This window comes from Spinacia oleracea, chromosome 5 (assembly GCF_020520425.1).
Source record: "Spinacia oleracea cultivar Varoflay chromosome 5, BTI_SOV_V1, whole genome shotgun sequence".
NCBI classification, from domain to species: domain Eukaryota; kingdom Viridiplantae; phylum Streptophyta; class Magnoliopsida; order Caryophyllales; family Amaranthaceae; genus Spinacia; species Spinacia oleracea.
The window spans coordinates 50,270,236-50,281,037 of record NC_079491.1 but is presented as its reverse complement, the minus strand read 5'-3'; the positions used below and the strand labels follow the sequence as shown (position 1 = coordinate 50,281,037).

Here is a 10,802-nt window from a genome sequence, read left to right as displayed (position 1 = left end):
TATACTATCCGTTGACAAATCCCAATGACACGTGAGGGATATGTCGACACTTCAAGTGATGACCATTAAGTCAAATGTTATCACTCGAGGGCTCGTGAGACCCTCGCAAAAGCAGGTCACCATGACTTGTGTGACGCACTCCGTCTAATACTTTGACCATCGTCTTACTCCAAGACTCAGTCAAAGTGGGGGCTAACTGTAGACACCTACTTTTGTCCCCATTCCCGAAAGGGAAGGTTCGATGATGAGAACATAAATCTCCACTTGACAACGCATCTCCTATAAAATAACGAATCTCAATTCCCCTTCTCATTTCACCCGAAACCTGCTATTTATGGAAACCTGCTAAAAATGGTAACTGCCGTAAAGGGTAGTTGCTAAAAGTAGTAAGAATAAAAAGATAGAAACCTGTCAGAATTAGGTGTTGCACTTCAACATAAACCCTAAATGAGATAGAGATTACGAGAGAATCCTATTCCAAATATGATTCGGAAATAAGAGTCACGTATTAATTAAAATCCTAACGAGCCTAGAGTTCGTAACGGGCCCAGACGCATTCTGTCACAAGGTTAATACGCACCAAATAACTCGGATTAAGTCTCTTAATGGACTCCGTACTCTAGAGTCCAATCTGACAAAGAATTCTGCCCAGACCCTATTTTCAACGCCCAGCCCTGGGCGCCGAAATCTTTGGCGCCCAGAGCTGGGCGCCGAAAATACCTGGGACGGATTATTTTCCTCATCCGTTTCGTATTCAAATTGCTGAAAATCTATCTTTCTACGCCACTCTTTCCTATAAATAGACCCCTAAGTTCGACGTGAAAAAAAACACACAACACACAATTATATTATGAGTATTGACTCTAAACCCCTAAGCCTAAGCCTCACGCTGCAAAATCGATCACGCGTTCTGTCGCAATCGATCCATAAATCGAACAGAACGTATCCCGTCCCATAATTTGAGATTCGTTAAATAAAAGGAGAAATAGCAAAGTCAAAGTGGTTAGTTTTCTGAGAACCGTGACGCACCTCTCAAGGGTGCGTCGTAATGTGTCCCTTTTCCATGGTTTAATTGCTTTCCTCGCCCTTTTATGAACTGTTAAACTAACTAAAATCTGATTGTTCGATCACGCTTAATAAACATGATATTTTTGGGAAATTGGATTATCATGCTAGGTCCCTTAAAACAATCTAAATCAGATAATCGCGTTCGATCTAGTACTATGTGTTGCATATTGTTAAAATCAACTCAAATTAGTTTAATAGTTAACGCATGTCCCTTCAATTATTTATGCTGAGCTAGTAAGGATATCCTGCCTCTGGAGTTATCGAAGAGCGAGTACTCCTCTCGGTAGTTACAGTCCCCCGAACCCTCAATCTCTACCCTGCGGGTGTACGTTGAGCGATCCCCACCACCAGGGATCACAAGGGAACCTACGGCCGTCGTGGTCAAACATAATTGCACTCCCTTTATGCCACGATAACCAAGTTTTGTCAGTTTTTCTCATTGTCGTTAAAAACTGAATGGCGACTCCTATATTACTAGTCAATTGGGTGTAAACTCACAGGAAATCCAATTACACTTGATTTGACAAAAAGAAGCGTCACACCCACGAGGGACGAGGTCACGCATTAGCCTCGTGCTTTTTCGACCCCCTCACAGTTGTTGAGTCTTGAGTTCGCCTTTAATAAAATATTAATAAACGTAAAGTGCAACCAGAACAAGCTTCAAAACTCTTGGAACGTATATACCTTGAGTATGAACAATGGGGGGAGACTTGCCGGAAAGCTTGATCTCCTACTAATGATACAAGACGTTGTTTCATTCATATTATGCGCAGGAATTCCGTCGGTATGGCCCGACGCTCGGTATGGTCTGATATCATTATTTATTATTTGGTGTATGGTTGGCTCCCATCACCCTTCCTTTATGGAATATTCTTTTGGCTCGTTCGAAGCTTATTCTAATTAAATTGTGAGTCAAGAGTCGAGTCAAGCGTCGAGTCTTGTATTCATGATTTACTTGTTATTATTAAATGGCTTTTGCATGTTGATTAGTACTTAGTGAGTGATGCTTGTTTATAGTTTTGTTTCACTCTATTCTTGTAAGTACTCAGCTTTTGCTGACTACGTGCTTTGTGTCTTTTGGTCATGGCCTTTGCCTTAATGACCCTATGATGATCTATCATTTGCATTTGCATTGATGGGGAGTAGAATAATATAGCAGGTTGGTAGATCGAAATCATGTGGCTGGGGATGATTGAGAGAGTGCATACTTTCGTACTTTGAAACTATTTTATTGATACTTAAATTATGTTTGAATTCATTGAACTTTTTATACTTTGGTTTTTGGGCCATTATGGTTCCAATTTGTAGGAGGCCTCGATAATTTATTATTTATGTTTTTGAAAATTTAGTTGACATAAAATTCTGCTGCATAATTCTGGTAATAGCCTTAACCGTTATCACGGTGGCGGTAATACTTTAGTAATGCCTTCATTTTAAGTCGGAAAATGGTTTTATAAAAGCAAGGAATTATTAGGGTGTTACATGGATTCTCTATTATATCCGGCTTTTTATAAGCTCGGATGGTCGACAAGGGGACAAACTCCCATATTTTATCAGTACTCTTTGGGCATTATGGATCTCTAGGAACTATAGGGTGTTCCGAGGGCAGAATCCCACAGTACATGCAGTTTTAGCTTAGGTAGAAGACGTAATGACTCAATACAGAGTTTTTACCGGTACTCAGATATCAATCATGGATTTGCCGTCACCGCAACAACATTGTTCTACTTATCCTCCAGGATTTCTCAACATTGACATTGGTCAAAGTAATGAGGGTTCAATTACATATCGACTACAAGTTGATGCAGCATGGCAGAAAAATAGTCATCGAGCTGGAATGGGCTGGGTTTTGTCATCAACTACAATTGCACTGAATGGAGAAAAGGAAGACAATGAGTGGGGTATGACAAGGTCGGCGGCGCATGCAGAAGCAAAGGCCTGTTTAAAAGGAATGGATTGGGCTATTTCACTTTCTATTGACTCAATTTGCATTTTTACAGATTCTGCTACTTTAGTTACAAACCTGCAGAATTCTAGGACACCAGACTATCAACAGGAATGGACGCTTTTGAGCATCCGCGATAAAGGTAAGAATTTCAGCAGATGATTCATTTGCAAGGTTGATCGAGATCAAGTTCAACAGGCTCATAACTTAGCGCAAGCAGCAATTAAACTGGGAATTCGTGTGGCCCAACATCCTTTGGAGCCAGATTAGATTGGTTTTTATTTTGTTCTTTTTTCGTTTCCTGTAAGTTTTAGCCGATGTCAAAAAAAAAAAAAAATTCAATGGTGAATTGATATGAATCTATATTGGTTGTTTTAGGCGGAGAATTCTCTGTAGGCGACTTTTGAAATCGTTAAAGTGGCCTATCAATTTGTTTACACAAGGTACGTACATACCTGTGTGTTTGTGGATGTGTGTTATTATTGAAACCATGTAGAAATGTATTTATGAACTTGTTTATGTTGGAATTTCATGTTCAATGTTGTTGGATGAATGCGTTGAGCATATAATTTTATTATAAGAATTATAACATGTTAGTATGGATGTCTGAGAACTTTATATTATTTTATATATATATATATATATATATATATATATATATATATTGGTTTAGATCGAATGATCGTTGTTCCCTTTTAGCATTTCACTACTTTATGAGGGTCGAGGACCTTATTTAGTAAGTTGATACTTTACACCTATATAAAGGTGGTTAGCCATTGTTAAAAGAAAGGTTGAATTAATTGGAATGAGTTCATGATTGATAACTTTGTGATCACTTACTTAATTCCAAGATAAAAACATTTGTGAATACTTGTTGATCATATGATTTATGTGATTGTCGAGTCATAACACGTATTAATTGGTAAATCATGTAAAGTGAAATGACGGACAATCAGGAGTTTGGGTCATGGGTCGCCTATGGCTTTTTCTGGGGCCGGATTGATCACCGGTTTTATTTTATTCAAAAGTTCCTCGATATCGCAGGTCATTGGGGTTACGGAGTCGTGCCCGTACCTCGTCTTCCTTAGTGAAGGCTTCTAGTAGAAAACTCGGTCCATTGACTATTTCAATTAAAATAATATTAATAAAAGTCTAGTCCAGCCTAGTCCAGTCTAGTCAAATGTAGTCTTCAAGTTAACATGTTTTGGTTGTCATTACTTATGCTTTATTAGTATCATGCTAGGAATATTTATTCATTGATTTAGTATGTAGTACTCAACTTTGCTGATTACGTGCTTTGTTTGTGTGTGTTGATCATGGCTATGCCTTATTGATCATGTGATGACCCATTTTAGTGAGCAGTCTCTAAGGATCAATAAGCGTTGTCCATCTACAGGTTTGAAGATGATGCATCATTGGGATCGGGATTAGAGAGCTTGTACGTATTTAGTTTTGATTTGCTAAGTTGACTTAGGTTTGTTAAATTGGACTTTAAACTTGTCGTACTCGCTACATTATTTTATTTTCGTTGATTGGTTTTGAAATTAACTTTGTAATTGATTATTTGTAAACCTAAAGTGAGTTTTATGTTTTCCGCTGCAAAATTCTGAATAAGCCGTTACGTTTTCACACGGACGATAATACTTTGATAATTCTCTATAGTTATATTTATAAAAAGTGTTATTCTGGAAAAGGGAGAATTGTCGGGGTGTTACAAATTGGTATCAGAGCTTATGGTTTTACTTCAATAATTTTTAGGCGGCTAAACTAGCTAGTTACCTAAAACGAATTTCCTAGAATTGAGCTCCTACTCATTATATCATTAAAAAATGCGTACTTTTTTTGGGGACAAACCCTTTTTATACTATTAGAAGTGTTGTCATGAAGATTAGGAGGGGGAACAACCACCGATTTCTTCTTTCTCCCCATCAATGGAGATGCCGTACGATAAAAGTAACCCTAAACGTTCGCCATTTTCAGAGAGAGGAGAGAGCTTTTAAAATATAATTAATAGGTCCCTTTAATTAACTTTTAATAATTAATAATTATTAATACTTAGTTTTTATTTATTATTTATTATTTATTGAAGTCGAGGGTTTGATTTGCCTCATTGACTTCAATTTTTTTTTTGGTACAATAAAACCTTAAAATAAAAATTCTTTACAAGATGAAGCTGAAGTCATAATTCAACGTTGATTGGACACGTACTAGTAAGCTGACCACATGATAATAATTATTTTATTATTTATTATTATTTATCAGTTATTAATTATTTTATCTGTTTATTATTTATTACTCCATATATGTTATACATTATATATATATATATTGACGTTAAATTTTATTTGTTGAAGTCGAGAGGTTGATTTGCCACACTACGTTAAATATTTTGATACAGTGAAACCTTAAAATAAAAAAATTCTTTACAAAATAAGACCGAAGTCCTAATTTAGCGATGACTAGACATGTGTCGGTCACGTGAGCCCATGATTACCCGTGCGTTGCACGGGCCCTAAACTAGTCTATTACTATATACTAAAAGAGACACCAAGAATGACACGTGTCAATTCCTGGTGCGATTTTTTCCCGCCAAAAATCACTTTCCCAAAAAAGTGTATCTATTACTATATACTAAAAGAGACACCAGGAATGACACGTGTCAATTCCTGGTGCGATTTTTTCCCGCCAAAAATCACTTTCCAAAAAAAGTGTATTTATTTTATTTATTTTTATTCTCTATTTTTTTTATTAACTATTTATGTATGGAAACAGAATGAAGTTTATAAATTATGGCAATAATAGCTACAACATAATAATAATTATTCTAAATTAGTAATATTTTAGTCTATATACTAAAAGAGATACCAGGAATGACACGTGTCAATTCCTGGTGCGATTTTTTCCCGCCAAAAATCACTTTCCCAAAAAAGTGTATTTATTTTATTTTATTTCTATTCTCTATTTATTTATTAACTATTTATGTATGGAAACAGAATGAAGTTTATAAATTATGGCAATAATAGCTACAACATAATAATAATTATTCTAAATTAGTAATACTTTAGTCAAATCGCTATATTAATAATAGAAATTATATCACTCAATATTTTGATCAAATTACCATATTAGCATTTTAAATATGCATATTAGATGAATAAATTAAACGAGTATGTTAAAAATGTTATAACTATGCACTAGTTTGGGAGATATTCAATTAAATATTTTGTGAAAAATTGTCAAAATTCGTACGTACACGGTTCACGGTACACGGGATTTAATCTAGTTATTAACTAGTTTAGGGCCCGTGCAATGCACAGCTACTACTAAAATAATTTATTATTTTAATAGTAACTAAAAGACTTGTGATATTAGAAAATATGAAAGTAAAAATGATATATGAAAAAGTATAAATTCAAAGTTGTGTAAAAAATTATTCAAATGAACTAAATTTGCATATTACTATACAAAGTTAAAAATTATAGTTGTTTACTTGTATGTAGAACGATCTAACATCGTTAACCAAACCCGAATGACTCAAGACTAATTTTCAAAAAGGCCTGAGCATAACCGAATTAGTCAAATACAACATATTTTGAATTGAGTAAAATCTTGATAAATAAACTTATATGTTAGTCTACTTACCATGTATTATTATTTTAATTAACATTCTTACTTACCAGTTACCATGTATTATATTATTAATAGTAGACTAACATTAGAAATTCATTTATCAATACTTTTTATATTTCTTATCAGATTAAAAAGTTATAATAATACGTAAATAAAATTATATCATAAAGGAAAAAATAATATTGATTTAGCTTTCCTCCAATAATATATTATGCAGTACACATCTATGGTAATTAAAATATATTTTTATCTTAGTTTCCTAAAAAAAACGTAATGTAATTTATCTATTTTAAAGTAAAAAAATAAAAAAATATTTTGGCGGGAAAAAATCGCATCAGGAAATGACACGTGTCATTCCTAGTGTATTCCTGGTGTCTCTTTTAATATATATATATATATATATATATTTTTTTTTTTTCCTCCAATTCTCACCCCCACAACTCCACAAGTCGTGTTCTTCAAATTCATTCAACCTAATTTCATCTGTGGCCTCTCTCTTCGTAGGCCCCTTGACCCAAATTCTTGCAATTTCCCTATTTCTTGGAATCCAAGCACTTCCCAGTTGAATTGAAGCCAAGTCGAGCAAGATAAGGTAAGAATGCCTCTTTAATTTATGGTATTTATTTTCGCAATTGTCAATTGCAAAGTTAGGGTTTTTTCCCGCAAAATTCGCAGTTTCCCTAATTTGGATTGCATGTAAGTATTGACGTATACATATGAATTTGTCTGGAAGGGAAGTAATTGCACATGTAGCTTAATAATGTAGTCATAAATATATCTGTGAAGTTCCTTTACAATTAGACAATTAGTGATTGCTATTTGCTAGCTCTTGCCTTTGTTCCTCCCGTTCCAAACTCAAAAACCCTGTTGTTAGGGAAATAACTCAATGTGGGTTGAGATTAGTTGTCCCAGTCTCTATGGTGATGTTCTTACTTAATGCGACTGCGTGAAGCGTGCAGCAATTTCAATCAAAATATTTGTTTTTTCCTCCTATCCCATTTCAGGTGTACAGGCCCAACTGGAGATGTATTTGATTGTTTGTGTAAATTAACTTGAAATTCGTTCTCGGTTGTTATTGATTTTGATTGTTGATGTCGTTCTTTGTTTGCTGAATTATGTCCATGGGTGTTGGAGTAGGCGGTAAAGTAAGTACTGATCTGCAATTCTGATTTGTGTTCTGTTCTGTTTTTGTGGGGACTGACTGTACTTGCTGCTCAATCTTAGGGCAAGTCTGCAGTTGGGCATCTAGCTTGTCTACAGTTGCTCAATCTCAGTGTTGTCCTGCAGATGGCAGGCCTGGGCTGGAGGCTTTTGGAAGGTAGCAGTCAAGATTTTGGAATGGCGTTCTTTTATCATTTTTGCCAAAGTTGACTTATGTGGACCTTGCTAGGCTAGTTCAGTCTCATTTTTTATGGCTTGTCTAGGTGTTGATCTCTTAGGTTGTACAAACAATTTGGTTTTCAATGGAAGTTTTGTTTTTTTAGAAACATGGTTCTCTTTTTTGTTTTCATTTCTAGCTTATATATCATGTTTGCAAAATGAAATAAAAACAAGATTACACAAGCAACTACTAACAAGTAACAACCTCCAAAAGTCAACATTGGTAAGTGGACTTTAAACCGAAAACTGCAACAACAAAATTAACAAAATATGACAAGTCAGAACCTGTAGTTGATCTGACTGAGAAATCAGGACCTGTTGTCTATTGAACTGTTGAATTAAACGGTCTGCAGCAAACTCTTATTGCACATGTGCATGCACCCGAACTCAAGGAGCTAAATGACACCTCTTAACCTTGACTACTCCCTACTGCTAGCAAACCAGAACTAGCCAAACCGAAGTTTTACACTCATAATTTTTATATTCTTTTGAGTTGATCATCACTAGTTCTACTATGGTGATCATCCACTTTAACCCCATAAATCAAAGAAAAAACTTGACACCTAAAATGCGAATAGAATAAGCGATTTTGATTGTGTAAAATTAAATCCAATATGCTTATTTGCGACAACCAGAGTTTGAAATACACAAGAGAACAGGAAACCCAAACATAATTGTAGACCTAAGAGAGTAAGAGATTTCCAGTTTCAAATATGAATGAACTTCCCATGTAAGACTTACACATGAATCCATAATTGCAGGCTTTGTAATAGATGTGCAGCTTTGAATTAAACCATAAGTGTTATAAACTACATCAATGTCACCCCAAGTCAGGTTCGTTGAAATAAAATTCTTTCGCGTAAGTGACCACATAAATACTAAAATGTAATGATAAGTAGCCTACTTATAAACGACGAACTAAGGCTAAGATGAAGAAAGTCAAGTGTAATCTCTAAAAGAAATTTACTCGGAAAGTAGAAAGAGTTGATAAACTTTGCTTTTATTGATTCATTTCCACAAAAATCTATAATACACCTCCTTCCTCCCTACATTTTACAGAGAAGTTATAAGTGCAAAGAATGAAAGGCAACACTGATTTTGTATCAAAAAAAGCTCACTAAGTATGCATATTCAGAATCAGAATATAAAATAAAAGACTAACAAGGAAAAGTGAAATATTGTAGTCGGGTATAAAGTTGGGGCTAGAACTTCCTGCGAGCGGATGCCATCATCTTAGCAAAGCAACTAGGCATTTTGTTATTCTGATGAGAAGGTGATTGGTGGGCATCAAAAAATTCATCACTGGGAGACGACTTGGAAGTGTTAGTTACAGTTTCACCCTGAAGTTCTGCTATTAGTTGTATCATAATCTCAGTAGCCACCTTGACACCTTGAGTTGACAACATAAGTGGTATAGCAATGTTCTCCACAACGTACTCATAAGGTTTATCTGTTTCGACTGAGAACTCAAACTCAAAATTTCTGACCTGCTTAAGTTGTTCATCATTGGTAATACTAAAGGCCATTTTTATTATACCGTTGTCTTTGATTCTCCCCTGTAGCTTCAATTTCTTGTTATCACAGTAAGTCTCCATTACAAGATCAGGATTTAGTAATCTATCTACCTGATTACGCGTGATAGAAAATGGCGAACCCTCAGATTGTATATGTATTTGTGTGAGACTGAGAGTCAAATTAGTGCGTATTGTTGATGTACCAGCAGTAGTGGGTGCAAGAAACGGGTCATTCAAGAGATCATTTGCAGAGGGTCTCATATATGCAGGAGCCAGACATCTTTCAATGAAATTCTTAATCAATGGGTGTGTTACCCTACTTAATGAGATAGGCTTTATACCTGCCTTAACCTTTTCGACAATCTCCTCCATACGTCTGCATTCCGCATAAAGATTGGGTTCCCGAGTTACCATCTCTAGTACACATATTCCGAAAGAATGTATGTCAACTAGCTCATTATAATTTCCTCGAAATATCTCTGGTGCCATGTACTCTGGTGTACCAACACTACCACTAACACCACTCCCTGGTTTCAATAACACGGCAAGACCCAAATCTCCGATTTTAACTACGCCTGAGTTTCCATTAATAAAGATATTCAATGACTTTAGATCACGGTGAATAACTGGAGGATTACAACTGTGAAGATAAGCCAACCCTTTAAGAATCTGTATACACCAATTCTTGATTGCTGTATTACCTACAATCTTATGCTTGTCAATCAAGTGACCCAAATTGGTTGAAGTAAAAAGCTCAGTAATCATGTGGATGGTTTTGGTTCGATAATCAATCCAAGAATGGTAGCATTTCACAATATTCTCATGTTCTAAACATTTCAGTAGACAAACTTCTTCACACAAATTGTCAATGTCTTTCAAGCACTTTGACATTCTCCTTGTTATCACGATCCGACTCCAGGCAATTTCTATACCATTAACCTGATCAAATCCCTTGTAAACTATTTTCCAACTGCCTACTCCTAATTTTTCTGTGTACCTTACGTATCGTCCTGTTGGATCTCTCTCCACAATCCGTAAATAGCTACTCGAAGACATTACTAACACCAAACCAGAACCCACTTAGGACGTAGGAGAAGAAGAAGATGAAGAAGAAGAAAAAAGAATTGGAATTGAATTCGGATGATTTAGTTTTCTTGAACGCGGGAAAAATCAATGGATTTGTTTTTTAAGAGAAAACAGAATAATTCATGGAATGATTGTTGTTGGCTGTTTGGCTGTTGATGAGGCAAATATATATCCAAACT

The 10,802-nt window shown here is 35.3% G+C and overlaps 1 protein-coding gene and 1 long non-coding RNA gene across 2 annotated transcripts; one reads left to right on the top strand and one right to left on the bottom strand.

Moving 5' to 3' along the window:
- Positions 1–6,575: 6,575 nt before the first annotated feature.
- LOC110790185 (uncharacterized) lies at positions 6,576–8,125 on the top strand. Its single transcript, XR_002533723.2, has 2 exons — positions 6,576–7,235; positions 7,868–8,125. It is a non-coding gene; the product is annotated as an uncharacterized lncRNA (long non-coding RNA).
- Positions 8,126–9,007: 882 nt separating this feature from the next.
- LOC110790184 (probable serine/threonine-protein kinase WNK11) lies at positions 9,008–10,802 on the bottom strand. Its single transcript, XM_021994959.2, has one exon. The coding sequence runs from the start codon at positions 10,591–10,593 to the stop codon at positions 9,226–9,228; it is 1,368 nt and encodes a 455-aa protein (XP_021850651.2). The 5' UTR covers positions 10,594–10,802; the 3' UTR covers positions 9,008–9,225.

What these genes read in the sequence shown, in the direction of transcription:
- LOC110790184 (XM_021994959.2), bottom strand. Translation starts at nt 10,593, where the DNA reads ATGTCTTCGAGTAGCTATTTACGGATTGTGGAGAGAGATCCAACAGGA.